Source organism: Microchirus variegatus (assembly GCF_963457635.1).
Source record: "Microchirus variegatus genome assembly, chromosome: 22".
Lineage (NCBI taxonomy): Eukaryota > Metazoa > Chordata > Actinopteri > Pleuronectiformes > Soleidae > Microchirus > Microchirus variegatus.
In genome coordinates, this window is record NC_139823.1 from 19,269,905 (window position 1) to 19,293,416 (window position 23,512).

The 23,512-nt window shown below is 44.0% G+C and overlaps 1 protein-coding gene across 1 annotated transcript in view; it reads right to left on the reverse strand.

Annotated features, from left to right (window-relative positions):
- The window catches only part of zranb3 (zinc finger, RAN-binding domain containing 3), a 71,468-nt gene that overhangs the window by 28,929 nt on the left and 19,027 nt on the right, over positions 1–23,512 (reverse strand). Inside the window, exons 8-14 of the mRNA XM_083908836.1 lie at positions 18,957–19,091; positions 13,841–13,960; positions 10,899–11,018; positions 9,510–9,689; positions 7,726–7,905; positions 7,151–7,529; positions 1,224–1,535 (exon numbers count right to left, since the gene is read on the reverse strand). Of these exons, the coding sequence (XP_083764962.1) occupies positions 1,224–1,535; positions 7,151–7,529; positions 7,726–7,905; positions 9,510–9,689; positions 10,899–11,018; positions 13,841–13,960; positions 18,957–19,091 (1,426 nt within the window). The remainder of the gene's footprint in view (positions 1–1,223; positions 1,536–7,150; positions 7,530–7,725; positions 7,906–9,509; positions 9,690–10,898; positions 11,019–13,840; positions 13,961–18,956; positions 19,092–23,512) is intronic.

Sequence of the window (23,512 nt, forward strand, 5' to 3'; positions counted from 1 at the left end):
AGATAGATAGATAGATGGACGGACAGTTGGATGTATAGACAGATAGATAGATAGACAGATAGATAGATAGACAGATAGATAGATAGATAGATAGATAGACAGACAGACAGACATACAGATATACAGATAGATAGATAGATAGATAGATAGATAGATAGATAGATAGATAGATAGATAGATAGATAGATAGATAGATAGATAGATAGATAGATAGATAGATAGATAGATAGACGGACAGATAGACAGATAGACAGACAGACTCTCTGTGAGACGACAGGTGTTACAGTTGTTGCTTGTGTCATTTAAAAAGAAAAGCTGGCCTCTCTCTGACTCTTTGTGTTTTCCTTCTGCAGGAGTGAAGAGGAGGAGGAGGAGTGAGGAGGAGTGCAGACTCAGAGCATCAGGGAGCACATGAAGCTGCAGAGATGATGAAATTAAACACTCCACACACTCTCTGGGTGATAATATAGCTTTAAATGAGTGTGTGTGTGTGTGTGAGGAAAGCTTTCCCTTTAAAAACCTTCATCTCCACGTTAAGCGCCTGTGATCATCGGCTCACTTTCACTCTTCAATAACGCCAACCTGAAAACGTCTGGCCGCCTTCAGAGGCCACGCCCAGGTCACCGGCGTGTCCTCATCTCTGCTCGTCAGGCAATTTGTTTTTGTTTTTCTTTTAAGAGCTCTTCATACTGCACATGCTGTAATTAGTTCTTTGTAATTAGAGCAATTTATTGCTTTGTGTATCCCTCAGAGACTTGAACACAGAGGTGTTCATTTGCAATATTACATAGTGTGTAAGTGGGAATTAGTTTCTGGCAGACATGAGCACTTATAACCTGAGTGGACGTGGAAGCAGGTCGTGTTTCACTCGGTGCAAGGGGGGAACTTTAAGGTAATTAAAGCGACTTTATTAAAAAAAAAACGATTGTCAGTTAGTGAGTGGACGGTCAGGTCAGGTCACATGTTTCAACATCTGCACTCAGGAGATTAGTGCAGGTTTTCACTCAATATCTCCCGGAGCTTCCTGAGAGCAGAAACAGGCAATATCCTCAACTAGATACTAATAATAGTCGGAATAATAATGCCCAGCCCCATATGGAATGAGTTCTATTCCCTTATTGGTTTGAAGTGATGATATTAAACAGCGTTATATGGGCAGGTGACAAAGCAGCAGCAGCCAATTTCCCTAGATATGAAAAGGAGAAGATTGCAGGTGGGATTACCCTGTGTGTGGTCAGGGGGGAGGCAGCTGCCACCAGCAGCCACGCTGTCGCCTCCATCTCCCGCTGATTGTTTGCCTTTGAGCCGCCGCTTGTCGTCCTCCTCTGCTTCTCGCGGTTTCTGTTTGTCTTTCTGAGGCTGGTCCTCCTCCTCTTCCTCCTCCTCCTCCTCCTCCTCCCCGCTCTGTTTGCCTTTGCAGCGTTTCCGAGGCCGGGCTTTTCCCAGACTGAGCTCTGGCTCGCTGTCAGAGCCGGAGAGGACGGCACGCGTCTGCTCCGTCTCGGGTGGCGGAGGTCGCCGAGGCCTGCGTGGCCCTGAGCCAGGACACAAAGAGAGGGAGACGGAGATAGATGAAGATGACTTTATTGGCCGAGTTGTAATCAGACTTTGAAGAGTTTCAATCCCCAGTGAGATATCCATCATCTGAAGAGAGTGACAGTGTGACAAAATGACTGCTGACATCAAAGTAAACTCAATATGGCTCATTAGTGATATTATTAGCTGTCATAAGTCCTTTACTGACAGTTTGAGAGGATGTGAGTGTGTGAGATGGACAGACATGAGCAGAGCAGGGAATTCTTTTACATTATAATATTATCATTGTATGATGCATCAAAGATTCAGTGCAGGATATTTGAAGTGTGGTTGTATCAGGTACGGTGTGTTACATAATAACGTGTTTACGTCTTTTTCTCACTGTTGACAGACAGACCACTCTATCTCCCACACCAAACCCCATAGAGAAAATCACTGTTTTAATCACTGACACAGGAGCTGCTGGTCTACTGCTGCCTCGTGTGGTCACTTTGTGTCACTGAGGTCAATCTGAACGGATAATTTCAAACACAGAATTTAACAAAATAAGACATTTGCTCTTAGTGATGGAGGCAGCAGTGGATCAAGAGTCGAGCAGCAGCTCCTGTGTGCTGTGATGTCAAAATCACTGATTTTCTCTATGGACTTTGGTGTGGGAGAGTGAGTGGTTTATGCTTTTATCAAATGAATACCTTTTTTATCTTATCTCAATGATAATAACCGACTCTTCTAACTGAAGCACTGTTTTCGTTGGCTCCCTCACCCCCCACACCTTCACCTCTCAGATCAAACAGCCGGTATAATCCTCAGTGAGAGTGAATTATGTTAGCGTCACATTGCTTTCGTTAATTGCTCGCCTGCATCACGCACAATCAAATCTAAACAAAATAATTGTCAGCGGCGGCTGGTGGCGCTCACGCGGCTGATAATGGCCGACTGCCCGTCGTAGATCTTCCGGTGAAGGAGCGGCACGCGCCACCGTGTGCGCTGATATCAGGCTTCCACTCCTAAAAAGCATCCCTGTGATTCTCACTCAGGCAGAATGGTGCAATTCCGTTAAGGTCAAGCAGAAATATAAGCCAGAGAAATGTTAATGAATGCAGGGATTACACCATTACCATCCGCAGACTTTTAATTATTAAGAATGGCTCTTGTAAGGCCGGTCTTTTGAAGGTAGAAACCATCGCACACGTGTAAATCTTTAACACAGGTTTCATACACTTTACTTCCTCGGCTCCTGTCGTTATATTTAAAACCCTGTCTTTCACGCCGCTGTTGAACTCGAGGTGTGAAATCTAACAAGGCAGTAAGTTGCGAGACTCGGGGACACAGAGGGCTAATTAGTGATCCCGCCTCTCTGTGGCTTGTTTCGTCAAAAGGCCAGCCTCTGGTCGCTTTCCTCAAATGTCATCCGAGTCTCCGGGCTCCCGGCCCCGCCGCCACTGCCATCGCCACCGCCATCGACGCCCCCCTTCACTAACAAGCCGAGCGAGACCGCACAGAGACGACTCAATTTGTGCTAAGCTGTCCCCGCCGAGGAAGATGTTAAGAATCCTAAAGGGCCGAACCTCGACTTTACCGGTCACCTCCACGGCGAGGGCCGCGTTGTGTGTGCAGTGATGAGATTACGGATTACAGGAAACAAACTACAGCTGGAAACACATGACACGATCTGACATTAAACTCTGGAAAAGCTGCAGCTGCATCAAAGACAAGGTAAAGGTTCAGAGACACAGAACGCACATCATCTTCATCCTGTGAGTGTCTCCAGCTGAAGGTGCTGAGAGACAAACTGCTGGTGACTGATGTGTGTCCACTGTCAGAGAATATACTGACAATAAAGATCCTGTTTGAGTCGAATTCAAAGCATGCTCAGGTTTTTGTCAGATAGTGTCCCTGTGCACAGAGATGACTCTACGATATCTTTAAGAACATGTTCACGACATTATCTCACTGTTAGACAGACTATACCCACAGGAAACTGAAGTCTGTAAACCACTCACTCTCCCACACCAAAGACCATAGAGAAAATCAGTGATTTTAGTTCGCGGGGACACAGGAGCTGCGGGTCTACTGCTGCCTCGTGTGGTCACTTTGTATCATTGATGTTAATCTAAATGTGGGTTTTCAAGTCACAAAATAAGAAATTTGATCCTAGTGAAGGAGGCAGCAGTGGATGAAAAGCTCCTGTGTGCTGTGATGTTAAATCAACACATTTCTCTATGGGGTTTGGTGTGGGAGAGTGAGTGGTTTACGAACTTCAGTTTCCTGTTCACAAAGTCTGTCTAACAGTGAGATAATGTGGCAAAAGTATTCTTCAGATATTGTAGAATTAAGCAGGAAAAAAAGAGTTATCAGGTGTGCAAAACAAAACTATTCCAATATTAATCATTTACGGTTAATTATTCCACCAGGATTTTTTGCAATTTTGAGTCTGGCCTGGACGTAACACCAGGATAAATGGACTGCATTTCAGATTTTAAATAGAAGATGGATGAATGAACTGTTTAAAATTGTTATCTGCTGTGGACTAATGCACTCTCCTCACTCAGTGTGCGCCCCCAGGCAATCACCTGCTTTCCTTCCTCTGTTACTAAACTCCAGCTCAGTCCTCCGACACACTGCAGAACTATTTAACTTTCCCTCTTTTTTCTTTTTTTTTCTTCAGGGAGGAACAACATTGCTATTTAAAGCTGATAACACTGACAACTGTTGTCAGAAAAGAAGCTGCTTTTGTTTACCTCAGAGTGAGAAAATTAAAAACTGTTAAAAACCCTGATCATTAATTTTAAGATGAGCTGTAGACATCACGGGCGACACCTTATGATTCATTAAGAGAAAGAAATCTAAATTTTATTTCTCTGCAGCTGCTGACGCGATGTGTTTTCACGCGACGCGGGAACCAAACGCTCCCTCTGACGTCCTCGTGTCACGCTCTGATTTTCCATCGTTAATTCCAGCGACACCGTGCGCGCGTGTGTGTGTGTGTGTGTGTGTGAGACGCAGCGTCACATCTCTCTGTGTCTTCAGTGTGAGAAGCCGTTGTTCCTGAGGGGGGAAAACGCTTCTGATGATTCTCTAACGTTTCCAGCAGCAGCAGAGTCGGGTCGACAGACATCTGCATCTACGCTGTTGTTATTTTTCCAGCACAGCCTGTCATTGACAAATTTAGCAGGTTGTTATATTCCCTGCGTGGCCCGGCGACAAAGACGAGAGTGTGAGAGTGAGCTCAACACTTAGCAAGCATCTGCTGCACGAAATGTAGGCTGAACTTCTCTCTTTGTGTGTGTGTGTGTGTTTTGTATGATGTCCTAACTTTGAAAAGACTGAGCCTCAAACACACCTGCACCCCGACCAGTGTTCAATGAACTTTAACACTGAATATAGATCCTGCACAAACATGAAGAGACTTTACAGTCAAATGTTTTTTTTTTTAAAAACGATAAATAAAGGTGCAATTGGGCAACATTCAGCTTTAAAAGCTGCCTCGGCATAGGGCAATATAAAAATATTGATTATCCTGACCAGTATTATTGCGATAACTGTGAAATAATGTGGTTTCTGAACACTCTGAAATCACTTAGACTTAGATTTATAAAGATTTCTGTCCTGGTTCATACAACTCACTCCCCCACACCAAACTCCATGGAGAAAATCTGCAATTTAAGCGTGTGGGTTACATAATATAATCTACCTGTGATTTATCTCACCGTGAGACAGACTTTTGCAACAGGAGACTGAAGTTTGTAAAGCACTCACTCTCCCACACCAAACCCCATAGAGAAAACCAGTGATTTTTAGCTCACAGGGGACACAGGAGCTGCTGGTCTACTGCTGCCTCGTGTGGTCACTTTGTGTCACTGAGGTGAATCGAAACAAAGGGTTTCACATCCCAAATTCACACATTAGAACTTTCGGATGGAGACAGCAGGGGATCAACATCTCCTGTGTGCTGTGATGTTAAATCGACATATTTCTCTATGGGGTTTGGTGTGGGAGAGTGAGGGATTTACAAACGAAGTCAAAATCACAGGTTCAATCAGCTGTTTGTATAAAGATCCTGACGATGAACAGAAGAACTAAACAACCTGAGGACATTTTTCAAAGAGCCGTCTCTGAGCTGATGTGGACCTGCAGCCGCCGGGTCACGCCGACTTCCCCTCCCCTCACTTGAGTGGAACACAATCATAGGCTGTCAGAGTTATCAACGAGAGCCGCCTCAACTTTTTCCAACTTTGTGCGAGACGTTTGCAGCAATGGTATGTGTCTGTCCTCTCTGTCTGTGAGTTTGACAGGTGAGAATTATACTGCGTCCTTGTCATCTGCAGACAGAGAGAGAGAGAGAATATTCTCCTCTAACGGAGCTATTTCAGACTCTGGCAAACCTGCCTCCATCTCGCTCTATCATGCATCTCCATCTGGTGAAATCTGTAACGCTGTTCACAACTATTATGTCAACAGACTGTGACGATTGATCCTGACAGGAGGGAAAATAATGCACTGAGTGGGTTTCCGCGCCGCGTGCTTCAGTTCAAAGCAGACACGGTGGACTGACGGTCTTTGTCCTGATGAGAAAACAAATCACTGAGAGATGGTGGCGAGGGATTAAAAATGGAAAAATCTTAGCATTCAAACCGAACGCAGAGACAGAAATGTTAAGATACTTCCTACGCAGTGATATTGTGTCAGAAATGGAGGACTGGGTGAAACAGAGGAGGGCGGAGCCACAGCTGACCGACAACATAGGACTCCTGAAGTCTGCGTTTTCTTCAGAACATGTTTCACGTCTTTATCTCACTGTTAGACAGACTTTTATAAACCACTCACTCTCCCACACCAAAGCCCATAGAGAAAATCAGTGATTTTAACATCACAGCACACAGGAGTTGATCCACTGATGCCTCCATCACTAAGTTCAAATGTCTTATTTTGTAAAATTCTGCATTTAAAATCCTTCAATATGATTTAAATCAGTGACACACGAGGCAGCAGTAGACCAGCAGCGCCTGTGTCCCCGTGAGCTAAAATCACTGATTTTCTCTATGGGCTTTGGTGTGGGAGAGTGAGTGGTTTACAAAATCTGTCTAACTTAAAGGGACAATATGTAGTATTTATGGGTTTATATGACCCAAAATCCACTTTTTTATACATATTATGTGCTCCTGCATTGTCTAGTCGCTGTATAATAGTTTTTGTTTCATTTTCGTAGTGTTTCAAAAAGTCATGTCAAATAACATGGTCGCGGGCCGCGGTTGCATAGCCACTGTTAGCAGCGAGACGCCATGTTTCTACCGGAGCCTGTAAGGACAAACGCGAGAGAACAAATCAAGCGTCTCTTTACTTTTTGCAGAAGTCCCGCCTCCTCTCTCTCCGCTTCGTCTGCTACGGCTGCGGTAGCTCCGCCCTCTCCCTCACCTCACGAACCTCATCTGCTGACACGGAGAAAGGCGACGAGGACGACATTTGACCGGCTGAGGACACCGTAGCGCTCAGGGAAGGGAGGGGGTGAGCAGAGGAGCAGTTCTTTGTTGTAAATTTCAGCCTCTCCTCTAGATGGCACTATAAACTACTTACTTCACCTTTAAACTGTTGATCGCGTGTTAATTTATCGTACCTGGGGACGAGCGCGGGGACTCGCACATCTCGCAGTACGGCAGCAGGCTGCTGTTAGCGTAGGTGCAGGCCTCACAGTTCCACGCCTCGGGTGCAGGGTCGTGATCTTTCAGCCTCCGTGGACTCACAGAGGAGACGGGAGTGCGGGGGCTGCTCATTCTGAGTCGAGACCTGGGCTCACAGATTCTCTTCAGCCGCGGGGAGAGCTCCAGGTCAGACGTTTCCCTCTTGTCTTCATCTCCACTCGCTGACACTGCAGTGGTCGTCTCTGAGACGACGGAGGGAGATGTTTCTTCATGTTCGCTTCTCTTCCTCTTCTTCTCTTTGCTGGCGCCCGGGGAGAAGAAGGAGCGGATGTCGTGCTGCTTCTCCTTCTCGAACTGCCGACACAGATCCAAGTTTGAGTTAGTTTTTACTCTCTTAAAGCACAAACTTTTATTACATGGATGATGTTCTCTGATATGGATCATGGTCAGACTCCTGTGCTGTCGTCCACTGGGAACTAACTACCGTCAAAAAACACAACCACGTTCAGGTCTGTGTGAAACTTCAGAGTTAGTTACAGGTTCTACTCACATGAGTGAAGAACACGCCGTCTTTCTGACGCCCTGCTTTTCCCTCCAGCTGTGGCGACAGCGGCGTCTCGCTCGGCGTCCACGCCTCGGCGAAGCTGAGGAACTCCCACGTGTCCTTGTCGGCCTGGTCGGCCTTCAGATACTCCTTCCTTCCGTTCAGAGTGCTGCCGGTCACTGTCTCCTGAAGCACACGGGGAATTCGCACAAACAGGCCTGATTAGAGCGAGGATTCATTGAAAGGATAGTTTGGAGTTTTTGGACATGTTTTGTTGTGGCTGTGACACATGGTCAAGGCTGACTGCAGGCAACGGAAACCTGCCAGAGACACAGATGCTCAGCTTCACTGTAAACATGGCTGCCAACAGACTTTAGCCCCAAAATACTCAGCACATAAAATGTCTGTCAGTTTCAGTCTTTAATATCTTAAGATCATGTTCACGTCTTTATCTCACTGTTAAACAGACTTTTCCAACAGGAAACTGAAGTTTGTAAACCACTCTCTCTCCCACACCAAAGCCCAGAGAGAAAATCAGTGATTTTAGCGCACAGGGACACAGGAGCTGCTGGTATACTGCTGCCTCGTGTGGTCACTTTGTGTCACTGAAATAAACCTGAACAAAGAATATCAGTCACCGAATTAAAACAATAACATATTTGGACTAAGTGATGGAGGCGGCAGTGGCTCAACAGCTCCTGTGTCCCTGTGAGCTAAAATCGCAGATTTTCTCTATGGGGTTTGGTGTGGGAGAGAAACGCCAGTTTCCTGTTGGAACTAGAGTGGTGATAGTCAACGACTACTAATGCTCTGCGCTGAGTCCATGCGGCCACATTTTTATGCCAATTGTAAAGCAAAATTTGCATAGGCAATGAAGGCCACTTTGGACATGTGGTGTGCAGCGGTGACCTTGGAAAGTAGGTCAAGGTCACCGATCTTCGAACTTGTTCAAGATACTTGTAAGAGGCATCCACAGTGCCAGTTTGGCAGCAATACAATAAATATTTGTCAAGTTATCGCGTTGACAAGCTTGAAAAGTGCCAGTTTTGGCTATTTTCCAAGTTACAAGTGCAGCTGTGACCTTGAAAAGTAGGTCAAGGTCACCCATCTTCGAACTTATCCAAGATACTTGTAAGAGGCATCCACAGTGCCAGTTTGGCAGCAACACAATAAATATTTGTCAAGTAATCGCGTTGACAAGGTTGAAAAGTGCCGGTTTTTGGCTATTTTCCAAGTTACAAGTGCAGCTGTGACCTTGAAAAGTAGATCAAGGTCACCCATCTTCGAACTTGTCCAAGATACTTGTAAGAGGCATGGACAGTGCCAGTTTGACATCAATATGTCGAATATTTGTCAAGTTATCGTGTTGACAAGCTCGTAAAGTGCCGTTTACACATTTCTCACATTTCCCCGCAAAAAAACCGCGTAAAAATTCACGAAAAATTCAAAAAAAGGTTTTTGGACAAAACGAAAAAAAAACGCCTGGAGATATTCACCCACTAAACAATCCTGCAAAATGTGAAGGAAGGTATTCGTTTTAGTCCGAACGGACGGAATGACGGACGGACGGAACGGTGCGAACGCTATATGCTCCGTGTCGCTCGTCGATCCGTCCAACAGTGAGATAAAGACGTGGACATGGACTTAAACTGATGTAGGTTTTATTAACAGGGTCTTTTGTTAAGTGCCACTGGAAAGTAAATGCTGTTTCCCCGCTGATATGGAACCTAGAATATCCCTTGAAACAGAATTTGATATATCTGCTCATCATCAGCACCGAATGTGTTTACCTTCCTGTTGAGCATCGACCACATGACGGCGTCAAAGGTTCCCTTGGCGATGAGGTAGTGCACGTTGACCGAGGACGTCTGTCCGATGCGGTGAGCCCGGTCCTCGGCCTGTTTGATGTGACCGGGGTTCCAGTAGAGCTCGGCGAACACCACGTGGCTGGCAGCAGTGAGCGTCAAACCCTGAAGACAGAAAACACACAAATACCAACCAATCAGGAGAAAAAAAAAAACAGCTCCTTCAGCACGAGTGGAACACTCCAGTCTGTTTTTAATGACATTTAATTTGAGGAAATTCAGCTCAATAAAAGAATATTAAATGCTAATTGCCTCACAAGTGCTTCAAGCACCTACTTCCTCCGCACGCATCACATTTCTGCACATGTTCATTCACTTGGACTTATTGATGTCAACGAATTTTGAAGTTGGACACGTTTTCTGCTTTCATTTCTATATACTAAACCAATTACAGTCATGTAATACGACACGATGAGTCACGTGGCTCTGTTTAGCTTGTTAGTTGTTATTATTTGCATTAATTCCAGCTCTATTGTTCACAGTAATAAGTAAGATTGACTCGTTAAAGTGGAGAAATGCATGTTCACTTAAAAATGATGATGTAGAAATTAAAAGTAGAGTGATCAATTATCATCTGATTTCACTGATTAAAATGAAATTTTTTTGAGATTTTAATGAAACTACAGCCGTTTTTCAAGAGGAAACTGAAGTTTGTAAACCACTCACCCTCCCACACCAAAGCCCATAGAGTAAATCAGTGATTTTAACATCACAGCACACAGGAGTTCACAGGAGTTGTTGATCCACTGCTGCCTCCATCACTAACTTACAATGTCTTATTTTGTTAAATTCAGCATTAAAAATCCCTCATTTGGCTTTAAATCAGTGACACAAAGTGACCACACGAGGCAGCAGTAGACCAGCAGTTTCTGTGTACCTGTGAGCTAAAATCCCAGATTTTCTCTATGGGCTTTGGTGCGGGAGAGTGAGTGGTTTACAAAAGTCTGCCTAACAGTGAGATAAAGACGTGAAACGTGTTCTTAAACTGACATAAATTTTATTAGATGAGTCGTCGTATATGACCACACTAAAAAAAAACTTAAAAAAACACATGAAATATTCCACTAAGTTTCTAACTCATGATACAAAACAACCATTCATCACTTCAGGACATCGTCAATTGATTTGATCAGTTTGACTGACAGCTAATTTGAAAGTGATAATGAACTGGTCCTGGTGACTTCCCGCCGCCTGACAGTCATTAACCCGACCAAGCAAAAAGTGTCAATCAAAATCCACGCTCCGTGAAGAACGCGGCGTGTCGGGCTCAGAGTCGCTTTCACTGTTACATTAAACAGAGGAGATTTTACACACCTGTCCAGCAGCCTGAATACTGAGGACGGCCACTCGGGTTTCAGGGTCACTCTGAAACTTGTGGACCAGCTGGATTCTCTCTGACGACGGGACACTGCCATCGATGCGGATATAACCAACCTGAGGAGAAAAAGACACCGTTATATCATAACAATATTTAGTCTGCCAGCAACTGATCAAACACATCAATTAAAATGAAACCGATATAACAGAAGCGAAGGTGCTTTTATATTGCTGAATTTACTCCAGTCAACACAGACGCAAGAAAAACAATTATTTTATCCACTTAATAAAAGACTCACATGATAAAATCCTCTTATGAATAATATGTTAAGGACTTGTAGACAGACTTTTCCAACAGGAAACTGAAGTTTGTAAACCACTCACTCTCCCACACCAAAGCCCATAGAGAAAATCTGTGATTTTACTGCTGCCTCGTGTGGTCACTTTGTGTCACTGACGTAAATCTATATGAAATATTTAAAATGCAGAATTCAAAACAATAAGACATTGTAAGTACTCCTGTGTGCTGTGATGTTAAAATCACTGATTTTCTCTATGGGCTTTGGTGTGGGAGAGTGAGTGGTTTACAAACTTAAGGTTGATTTTATTGGTTGAGTCTTTTGTTGGCTGCAAATAACAATTATTTTCGGCTGTCGAATATTTCCAGACAATATTCACATCTGAGAAGCTGAAAAATCAGTAAAAGCTTGTTTTAATTATCTTAAAAAGCAGATGAATGGATTCATGATGCATCCGTACAGTTATGAGTCTACCTGAGCGTTAACTATCCCTTTAAGCCGCCCACTGTTAAAACACAGTCTGTGTTATTCCTGCGCCATCCATCACTGTGTTTTTAGATTTAGTTTTGGCACAAATGTTCATCTCTGTCTTTACCGTTTACCTTTTTAAAGCCGTTTCCAGCTGAATTGGCCTTTAATGCTAACCTGGAAACCCTAAATGTGCAGCGTGTGTCCATACTTCACCCACTAACCAGAGGTAATTGGCTCCATAGTTGATTTTTATTCCTTCATCCATAGTCCTGCTGTGTTTCTAAGTCAAATCTCTGTCACACTGATGATTAACTCAGACTGAACACTGAGCTCCAGGCTCAGGAACCGCAGCAGATGTCAAAAGTCCTGAATTATACCAGTCTCCCACTTGTGCGCTAAATTCAGCTGTACGGTGTAGCACAGGTGCAACGGTAAAAAAAAAGGTTATAGAATAAAACAAAACTTTTTTCATCTCTTAATCATCACTCAACAGCTTCTCTTCTTTTTTTTCTCTCTCTCTTAAAGAAAAGTCTAAGAAAAGTAAACTTTCCCTGCACAGCTCGTGTCTCAGGGTGTGTTTCACAACTCATCACGAGCAAACGGTATCTCTGAGTGTGTGTTTGTGCGCACACGTGTGTGTGCGAGTGTGTGTTTGTGCGCCTCACAGGGGTCGACGAGGTGTCGGCTGAATGTAATGCAGTTGTACGACGTGTGATAACACGTCACTCGGCGAGACGCTCCTTCTCTGCTGCGTTCGCACTCACCAATTAACAGCGACGGGATAAAAAAAGCAACGGCAGGAGACGTGATGGCGCGATGGAGAGGCTGCGGCGGTGAATGGCCTCCGATCACGTGACGATCGCGTCGCTGTTTTTCTTTTATGTCTCCTCGTGTCTCGACTGCTGTGAAACTGTACAGGGATCATTGTTTTGTTTTATAAAGTTAATCCCATTCATGAAAATCATGAGCTGTCGCTGTGAGGAGAGCGGATTGAGAGTTTTAAGAGACGCAGAAGTAAAATGGCGGCTAATGTTGTCACGTGAGCGTAGATTTTTGCCATTTAAAAGACTCACTCAATATAATCTACGTCAGCTTCAGTCTACAATATCTTAAGAATATGTTCACTGCTTAAAACTGAAGTTTGTAAACCACTCACTCTCCTCACACCAAAGCCCATAGGGAAAATCAGTGATTTTAACGTCACAGCACACAGGAGTTGCCTCCATCACTAACTTACAATGTCTTATTTGTTAAATTCTGTATTTAAAATCCTTCACTCAGATTTACCTGTGACACAAAGTGACCACACGAGGCAGCACTAGACCAGCAGCTCCTGTGTGCTGTGATGTTAAAATCACTGATTTTCTCTATTATATGGGCTTTTGTGTGGGAGAGTGAGTGGTTTACAAACTACAGTTTCCTGTTGTTAAAGTCTGTCTAAAGAGGATTTTATCATGTGAGTCTTTTATTAAGTGGATAAAGAACATGTTTTTTCCTGTGTCTGTGTTGGCTGTAGTAAATTTTACAATATAAAAGCATTAGCAGTGGTTTATAAACACTATCGCCTCTGGTATCAGCAGCTCCTGTGTCCCCACGAGATAAAATCACTGATTTTCTCTATGGGGTTTGGTGTAAGTGTAAGTAAAGCACTGGCTCTTCAAAAATAAATAATCATGTAGAATCTTATTGAATAAAATGTTATATTTTCCTGGTTCCATGAGTCAAACTATTGTGAAATCAATGCAGACGATAAAATCACGTTAAACTTCTCCGCTCCACAGTCGCCTGTGCTTTGTTGTGACGTCTCGTTGCTACGGTCATCACTGATGGTAAAACCTACGACGGGCTTCCAGGACACACGTCGCGTTTCCTTCAGCGAGAAGGCGACGACGTGTCACACAGACATGAGTGTAAATCCATAAATAAACACACGTAATCAGTGGGTTATTGTGTTCAGAGCTGCGTCTTAATGGGAGCGGCGGGGATGAAGGAGCGGCGAAGGCCACGAGTTGCCGTGGGGGTTGTGCGACGGCTTTGAACGCGCGAGTGTGCGACTGATCTCTGCTCGGTTACCATGAAAACACATGAAAAGCAGCAGCGTGGAAGCTGAAAATGTGTGTTTGTGTGGTTGTTGATGTTATTTGTTTACAGCCGGGCGTCTGCGGTTACCTTGGCCTCGATGACGGCCTCGGTGCAGGCCTGCAGCATGGTGAGGTGGTGCGCAAACACCAGGAACTTCAGCTGCTCGGCCTCCAACATCATCTTTATGTAGTCCTTCACAGCGCCCGCCTGCACACACACACACACACACACACACACAGAGAAGATCAGAAATAGACACTGATGAAAGAGAGCGACTGAATCTATCACCATACTGCTCGACCACACACAGGAATCGGCGAGATCAGTGGAGAAGTCAATTAATCACAGCGCCTTCCTCTTCTGACAGATCGATTCTCCATTGAATGCCAGGGATTCAGCCTTTAAAAGGACGCGGCCGACACATCGACGGGGGCGCATTTGTCAGCTCGCAGATAGTGAGAACAAATCAATAACTCACAACATGGAGATATGATTAGTGTGTGTGTGTGGGGGGGTGGGGTTTGGTGACACCACACACAAGGAAATTGCCCTTTTGATCCAGTGGAAATAAAAAAAATGGACCAAAATGTATTAAATTAAATGTAAATGTCATTAAATTGACAGACAGCCACTCTCAGATCTTTATCTACAGGAAACTCACTCTGCCACACTAAAGTCCAGAGAGAAAATCAGTGATTTTAGCTCACAAGGACACAGGAGCTGCTGGTCTACTGCTGCCTCGTGTGACTCTGAACGAATGATTTCAAAGAAAAATCAGACATTTGAAGTTAGCAGCAGTGGATCAACAACTCCTGTGATGGCTAAAATGCATGTTTTTCTGTATGGACTTTGGTGTGGGAGAGTGAGTTCCATTTCCTGTTGGAAAAGTCTGTCTCACAGTGAGATAAAGACGTGAACATGTTCTTTAAATGTGGATTTTATTCGCGGAGTCTTTTACTCAAATCTGTCTTTGATTGTGTCCACGTGTATTTGTCTCACGCACAACCTGAATTATCCCTTAAAAAAACATGTAAGTAAGTTTCCTCAGACTCAGTTAAACATATATCATTTGCAGCATAATAATCTGTGCTCTCTGCGGCGACTATTTTACTCAGCAGTTATTTGCTTCATAATTTCCTCTTGGTCGTGTTTTATTCATGAAGTCTGAAAGTAACAAGGCCTTAAACGCATCATCGTCCTGCTTATTTTATTCCTGCGCCGACCTTGATTGACAGTGTGAAGCTAACGAAGGCTGAGGCAGCAGAGTTAACCGTGCCCTGCAGGTATCCGTATCTATCATTTCAGCGCGCCGCCGCCGCCGCCGCTGCCCGGGCGATCACACTGTGACGGCTGCGGTGGCCGTGCCTTCACGCCACTGCCTCCTGCGAAGCCCGGGAGGATGTTGCTGCCGCGTGAGCGTGACATTGAGCATCCGGCCTCGGCTCATTTCAGAGCCTCGGGCCAAAAAGGCTCCCAAGAATAGCAGCAGCTCAGGAGGAACGGTGGGCTTTTTGATTTGAGTGGAGCGGAGAAGTGGCTCGATGGTTTAGGAGACAAGGCTTTCTCCACGGTGTGAATCCCACCCTCATAATCTCCACACCTCCCGCAACCTGACAACCTCTGCAGCCATCACACCTGCTCTGCTGGGGGAAACCTCTGCTTTGCCGCGCTGATAATTAGCCAATGTGCCTGATAATGAATCTGTCCGCCAGGCCCGCCGACCCTGTTCTGATCTGGGGGGTCCTCATTACTGACGGCCGGGCTTCGCCAGCTTCCTTCCGCTGAGTTTAATTAGTGCACAAACTTCTCGGCTGTCTGTAGCGGCCCGTTAGCTCACTTTAAAGTCCAGCATCAGAGCTGTCCTCTCTGGGTAATTGGGAGCAGATGCTTGGCGGGTAAAGCAATAAAAATACCCCAAAGGCGTTTGGCAGCTCCATCGCAAGGCAGACTGACAGGAAGGTGGGAGGCCGGGAAGGTGGGGGCCGCGCTGCTCGTCCCAGTGACACAGATTAGACATGGGTTTGAGAATTTAATGTCAGGATTATCCCGACTAAAACTCTTATGATTCATGATCTGACTGCGATAAATCTGGCTCTAAAACAATCTGAAATCACCTCATCTGTGACGAGGACATGGAGTCTTCTGTCTGAACTCACCTGACCAAAAACATGAACGACACTGCACCATCACTACTTACACTATTACGAAATTTACTTCATTATTAATAATATTTAATTATTCATGCAATAAAAAATGACGTTTCAAAAGCATGTTACTGACGTACAAAAACATTCCTTACTTGATCAGAAAGTGTTGGAATGTTACAAAATCATTGTATACCTCGCAAAAAAATGTTTTGTAATACTACAAAAACCTGCTACTAATGTACGGAAACATAACTTACTTGACCAAACATTGCTTACGCTACAAAAATATTACTTACGCTAGAAAAAAAGCTACAAAAACTTTACCAACGTGAGAAAAATATTACTTACACTACAAAAACGTTACTTACGCTACAAAAACGTTACTTACGCTAGAAAAATATTACTTACGCTACAAAAACTTTACTTACGTGACAAAAATATTATGCTACAAAAACATTACTTACAATCCAAAAACGCTACAAAAATATTACTCACGCTACAAAAACGCTACAAAAATATTACTCACGATACAAAAACGCTACAAAAACATTATTTACGCTACAAAAACATTACTTACGCGACAAAAAACGCTACAAAAACATTACTTACACTACAAAAAAATGCTACAAAAATATTACTCATGCTACAAAAACGCTACCAAAACATTACTTACGCTACAAAAAACGCAACAAAAATATTACTTATACTACAAAAACATTACTTGTGCTACAAAATGTTTAATAAATGTCATAATGCTACAAAAACATGTTACGATACGAAACACGACTTACTTTGCCCAGAAATGTAAGTAAATTGGAACAATGTGAACATTTCCAGTCACGTTCATCTTGAGCAAAATACTTTGACATTATTGCTGCAATTATTGTAAAAATATGGGCTATAAGACGCAGTTCAACAGCTTCAGAAAACATCGCAGAAAAACACGAACGGTAAATAAGATCATTATGAATGGTGAGGAAATTGAATGACATTACTGTTGATGGACTCACTGCGAGTGACTGTTGTGTGTGTGTGTGATTATGTTGTAACAGACGTGTGGATCTAACGAAATCTCCGTCCATGACATTGATCCAAAATAAGATGAGAGGATGCTTTTCTGAAGTAGTGACAGTGAGTCTGAGTCTAAAAACCGATCGGAGAGGAAATGAGTGTGGACTCGCCGTATCGGCTTTGAGGAGGAGGAGTGTGTGTGTGTGTGGGGGTAATGAAAGGAGGTCCAGTGTTAGGCTAAACTGAGCAGAAATCCAATCAGCAAATACCAGCAGAAAAGCCCAGAAAAGGATCTGAGCTGGGAGGCAGAGTGAGGAAGTGTGCGGTGATTGCATTTGGAGGTTATCTCCGGTCTTTGTTAACCTGGAGGCCACGCTCCTCGTGGCTCGGGGGCGTCGGGCTAATTGAGAGGAATGTGGGGCCCAGGAAGATGGAGGATGATTGCAGAGGGACAGCGTGTTAGCACGGCTACAGTGTGACAGAACCAGGAAGGTGTCGGCGTCAGGATCAGAGCGGCCGACGACTGTGCATCGCCGCCGACTTCAACCCTAAACGCTCGTTACATTCTCACGCTGTACACACGCAGCCACCTTCCCACATCGGCGAGTCCGCTCTCGTTAAAAACATGTCACTTCAGACTGAGAGCCGGCGGAGTCTCCATAGCAACAACATCACAGAGATGCTATTTTAGTGCAGCGTGCAACTTTGAGATAAGGTGTAATCATGCCAGACTGGACACAACTAAATAATACCTCACTTATAACGCCCTACTTTGTCTAAGTGCATTCATTGGGCGACCATTAGGCTCTGTTACCATGGCGATGCTTCCTCGCTGAGTGGTTGGACAAACGCTCTGATCATGATGCTGCGGCGTCACATCGCTCACAGCGAAGCAGGACGACGTTGCTCACACATTTAATACGGAACTTTTCCGCTTTCAGAGGAGTTCATGACCGCGGGGCAGACGTCCATCACGCTGCTGCTGATTGGCTGACGGCGTGTCAGTGTGGCGCTAATGATGTCACCGTGCACACCGAGTACTTTTTTAACCACTAAACTATTACAACGAGATGAACTTTTAGCTGCTGTCAGGGTTGGCAGGAGGTGTTATAAAAGTGTCCTGACCAAAATAACTGCAATATAATCAAAACTCTGTCGCAATAACTGATGCAACTCTTAAAGGGACAATGCAGGAAAAACTGACAAAGACAAAATCCACTTCAATATATTTATATCGCTGTTTAAACAGGAAACTGAAGTTTGTAAACCACTCACTCTCCCACACCAAAGTCCATAGAGAAAATCAGTGATTTTAACATCACAGTACACAGGAGTTATTGATCCACTGCTGCCTCCATCACTAAGTTATAATGTCTTTTTTGTCACTTAATTGATCGTAAATTATTAATATCGGAATAGTTTTGGTTCGCACACCTGATAACATTTACTCCTGCTTAATTCTACAACATCTGAAGACATTTTTTTTTTTATTATTTCACTGTTAGACAGACTTTTCCAACAGGAAACTGAAGTTTGTAAACCACTCACTCTCCCACACCAAACCTCATAGAGAATTTTGTCGATTTAACATCACACAGGAATTGTTGATCCACTGCTGCCTCCATCACTAAGTAGACCAGCAGCTCCTGTGTCACTGGCTGCTTAAAACAGTGATTTTCTCTCTGGACTTTGGTGTGGGAGAGTGAGTGGTTCACAAACTTACAGTTTTCCTGTTGTAAAAGTCTGTCTAACAGTGAGATAAAGACGTGTAAAACCAGCAATGGTACTTTAGACTGTGGATGATGATATATAAATAAAGGGTTAGGGTTACATTTCAGTTTCCTGGCAAACGTCTCTATCTGTCGACAGTTTCTAAAAGCGTCAGTATTCTTATCGTCGGCACTATTTTCAGCTGTGGACTGATACACATTTGTGCTCAGGTGAGTATTTATGTTCCACGTAAGATAGAAATCTGACAGTGAACTGGGCTAAAATGAGATATCCTCCTCCACCACCACCTCCACCACCACCTGGTTTCTCATTACCTTTGCTATGGCTGTTTGCTTGTACATCTTTGTGACCAGACTCATGACCTCAGTGAAGGGGTTGTCTGTGGCGGCGACCCCTGACCCCTGGGCCTTCATCAGGCGCTCCCACTCAGCGAAGCTGGCCGCGGCCTCCTGCAAACAAGGAGAGCGCAAGAAAGACAATGAGGCTTCAATTCTCTCTTCTTCTTCTTCTTCTTCTTCTTCTTCTACTGTTTTTGAGATATAAAGGGCAAAACAATTAATGGTGCTGCTGGGTGTCCTACTTTCCCTGGAAGAGGAAGAAAAGAGAAGGGGGAGGAAAAAAATGAGAGAGGGAGTTCGAGGGGGGGGGAGAATTCCCTAGGATGCCTCCCCCTCTGCCTGGGCTGCTGTGTTAGGTGGGTCATGAGCGTCTCCCAATTATAGCCACGTTGTGACAAGCCGGGGTCGAAGATGGAGAAGCAACCAGGCCGCTACAATAAATCAAAGGCGGCCTGCGCGCTCTCAAGGTGATCGGCGAGGCGTATTTAAGGCGGCGAGGAGAGCGGCGAGGATCGCAGTGGGAGAGGCCGACGCTGAAGCGCAGCATATGCTGCATTCTGCTCATAAACAAGGAGACGCAGAGAGGTTACGGCTGTTTATCATAAAAAAAACAACACTTGTGTAGTCAGTCAACAGCAGGCTCCCGCTTTCTCTTTATTTATTTATAAACTAAGTGCAACAAATTAAAAAAGGAAAATGACAAGAAAAACAGCACACTTTGTGTGTTACTGCATTCTCGTGCACCAACTCCTGCGTGCATATCATTTAAAGCACCTCAAAAGAAAGCCTGACTTCTTTGTTTTTAAAAGGGAGAGTTCAGGGTTTTGCATTCGTGCAGAAACTTTACATTTCGATTCTGACAAGTTTAATTAGTTCTTGTTATGCAGGCGATGCTAAATCACCTGAAATGAGAAGATTTAAAGCGATAGCTCAGGTTTTTATGAAGAGTGGTTATGTAAGGCCTGCTCTCAGTGAGAAGACGGCTGCCAGCGGGGACACGAGGAAAAACACCGACTCTCAACTCATCAATCTGACAATCTCACATTCACAAATCACAGTTAGCTTCAGTGAGTTTAACAATTTGTACAAACACCAATATCCTCTGTTCTCAGAAAGAAACCAAATAAAATATACACACTCAAGTTCACAATATATAAAGTATACGATTACTGCTTTATTTCACTGTTAGACAGACTTTTCCAACAGGAAACTCAAGTTTGAAAAACCACTCACTCTCCTGCACCAAACCCCAAAGAGAAATTCAGTGATTTTACAAGATTTTAACATCACAGCACACAGGAGTTGTTGATCCACTGCTGCCTCCATCACTAAGTAAAAATGTCTTATTTTGTAAAATTCGGCATCTGAAATCGTTACAAAATGACCACACGAGGCAGCAGTAGACCAGCAGCTCCTGTGTCCCTGCGAGCTAAAATCAGTGGTTTTCTCTATACGGTTTGATGCGGGAGAGTGAGTGGTTTAGAAACTTCGGTTTCCTTTCGTAAAAGTCTGTCTCACAGTGAGATAAAGACGCGAACACGTTCTAAAGACATCGTAGACATAATCTGGCTCTGTTTTTCAAAGGTGAGTCTCGTGTTCAGCGGCTACTCTTGCGCTATCTCTTTAAATCTTCAACATCATTTTCGACTCAGAGGTTATTTTGCATTTGCTGTGAACAAACGCTCGGTTTCACTTTATCGGAATTCAGGCTGCAAATGTAAATGTTCCACAGGATTGTGTGTTTTCTTTAACATCAAAGTGTGAACCATATGGCGACTGAAGATAGAGGTGGCTGTGGAGCGCACACACACGTGTCACGGTGTGTGTGTGTGTGTGTGAAAGAGGTCGAAGGGGAATAAAAATGTGCAGAAACGGGAGAGGACTTATTACAGCGAGCACACACACACACACGCGGTGGTGAAAGTTTCACTGCGACAATTTGTCTGTTTGTGTTCCCGTCATTAGCATTTCAGTGGATCCTAACGTCGTCAAAGTCAAGGACGGTGGAGCAGATAAACAGAATCATCCTGGAGAAGCTCAAAGCTGCGCTTCCTTAGATGTCTCTGCACTCGCTGTCTGTTTTATTTTCTCTAATTAAAAAAGTTTACATTTGAGCATCGCCTCTCCTAATGTGCTGTAAAAAAAATAAAAAATAAAAAATAAATAGACCTGAGTGGTGAAACCCTCCAGTCTGTGTGATATTCAGCAGATGAACAGTGACAAAAGGTCCAGGGCTGAAATGTAAAGGGCAGCGGGGACATAAAAAGTGTCTGGCTGTGGACGATAAAAGCCATCATTAGGGAGTAAAATGAGATAGGAGTGATGAAGTGGTGAGCGCGGCTGGTGTGTGCCAGATACAGTCACAGTTTGTTTGTCCACGCAGTCTTTTATTTGATATTGTTCATATTTTTTCCCTGCTTGCAGATTTTTGGGTGAGTGACCACTTCACACCTCCTTTTATAACAGTCCATTTAGCTGCGAGGCTGTTTTTCCTTCTACACGCTCACAGATTCATCGCAGGAACAAAGAACAAGCTTTTGTGTCGTGTGTGAGGACATCACACGCCCAAGCTGCTGTTTCGGCCGATTTTCAGATAAAGCAGCAACGACGACGACGACGACGGCGGCGGCGGCGGCGACTCGACGTGACATGACATGAACTTTCCCAGCTCTTCTACACGTGCGATCACTGGCCTAATTGGCTCCGTCGTGTAGAAACACTGACCATATTTAGCCTCCAATTAAAGCCTCGCTTAACATTTCGGGAGAGGAAAAAAGAAAAAAACCCTGCATCATCACTTTCCCCGACTTCAACTTCCGTATTGGAGTGTCATTCCTGGGATGATGTATAATTAGTGCTGAGCTGAGCTCCTCCAGATTTCTTCTCTCTCTCCACAAAAATACAACAAAGGCTCTTTATTATTTATTTTTTTACACGAGTGGATTTCTCGGGGAAAGAGAGAACGCTTGGTAGCTTTGACTCCAGTGACCCCCAAACATTCACGTGGACGCTCCACCACGCAGCCCGTGCAGCGTGGGCGGTGGAAACTGCAACCATAACTTTGAGGAGGTTAAAAAAAACCTAAAAACACCTACACACAAAACACTGAAGGGCAGTTATATAATCCTACAGCAGAAAATAAGCAGTTTTACTTCTTTCAGTTACAATTTATGAATGAATGAGTTCATAGTTTATTAAATCAATCCTGAACTGAATGGTTTTTATCAATTAATATGTTCACTGGTACAATCACGTGTGACGGTGAGGTAAATATTTAAGTTAAATGTTAGAAAAAGCATATATTTGACACTTGAACAAAAACATTGTCGCATTAGTTCTGTCATTGATTCATTGAGAATATAGTGCTGCTATAACCACATTTAAACTTGAATATTAATGAACATTTTCTAAAAATCACATTTGTCACTTGAGAATTAAATGTATACTTTAGTTTTCGTTAATAAAAGACTTCAAGAACATTAATTAACGACTAAATTTAGAGCTGAGACAAAAGTTGGGACGGAAAGTAAAACGTGGCCCGCTGGTGTAACTGTGGGATTTAATTTCAGCGAACAGCGTGAACCTAATTTGTTGCTTCACGTTTAATCACGATGTGACATGGAAGAAGATGTGGAAACATGTTAAAGGGATAGTTCAGGTAGTCAGGTGTGGATTTAGGAGGTAGACTCTGGCGTGAGCCCCCCAGTGCTCCCCTGTGCCAAGAACTAGTCTAGTCGGTAAACCACTCACTCTCCCACACCAAAAAATCTGTGATTTTAACATCACAGCAGACAGGAGTTGTTGATCCACTGCTGCCTCCATCACTAACTTAAAATGTCTTATTTTGTACAATTTGGCGTGTGAAATCCTTTGTTCAGATTCACCAAAGTGACCACACGAGGCAGCAGTAGACCAGCAGCTCCTGTGTCCCTGTGAGCTAAAATCACAGGTTTTCTCTATGGGCTTTGGTGTGGGAGAGTGAGTGGTTAACAAACTCCAGTTTCCACTGAGAGTGAGTGTGTCTGTCTCACAGTGCGATAAAGTTATCATAGATTTAAAGGGACACTGTGTAGTATTTATGGGTTTATATGACCCAAAATCCACTTTTTTATACATATTATGTGCTCCTGCATTGTCTAGTCGCTGTACAATAGTTTTTGTCTCATTTTCGTAGTTTCAAAAACTCATGTAAAATAACATGGTCGCGGGCCGCTGTTGCATTGCCACGACACCATGTTTCTACGGGAGCCTGTAAGGACAAACCCGAGAGAACAAATCGAGCGCCGGGACGAGGCTGAGAGCGGATCTTTTTACGCGTTTAGAACGGAGGACCACACGTGTTTTACAGCGGATAAAGGAACACCAGTACCTGACCGTACGCCCGCACCACGGAGAAAGACGGGAAGGGAAGGGAGGGGGTGAGCAGAGGAGCAGTTCGCTGTTGTAAATTTCAGCCTCTCCTCTAGATGTCACTATAAACTACTTTAAGCACCTTTAAGCTTTGATTTTCCTGTACTAAACATTTAAGAGTA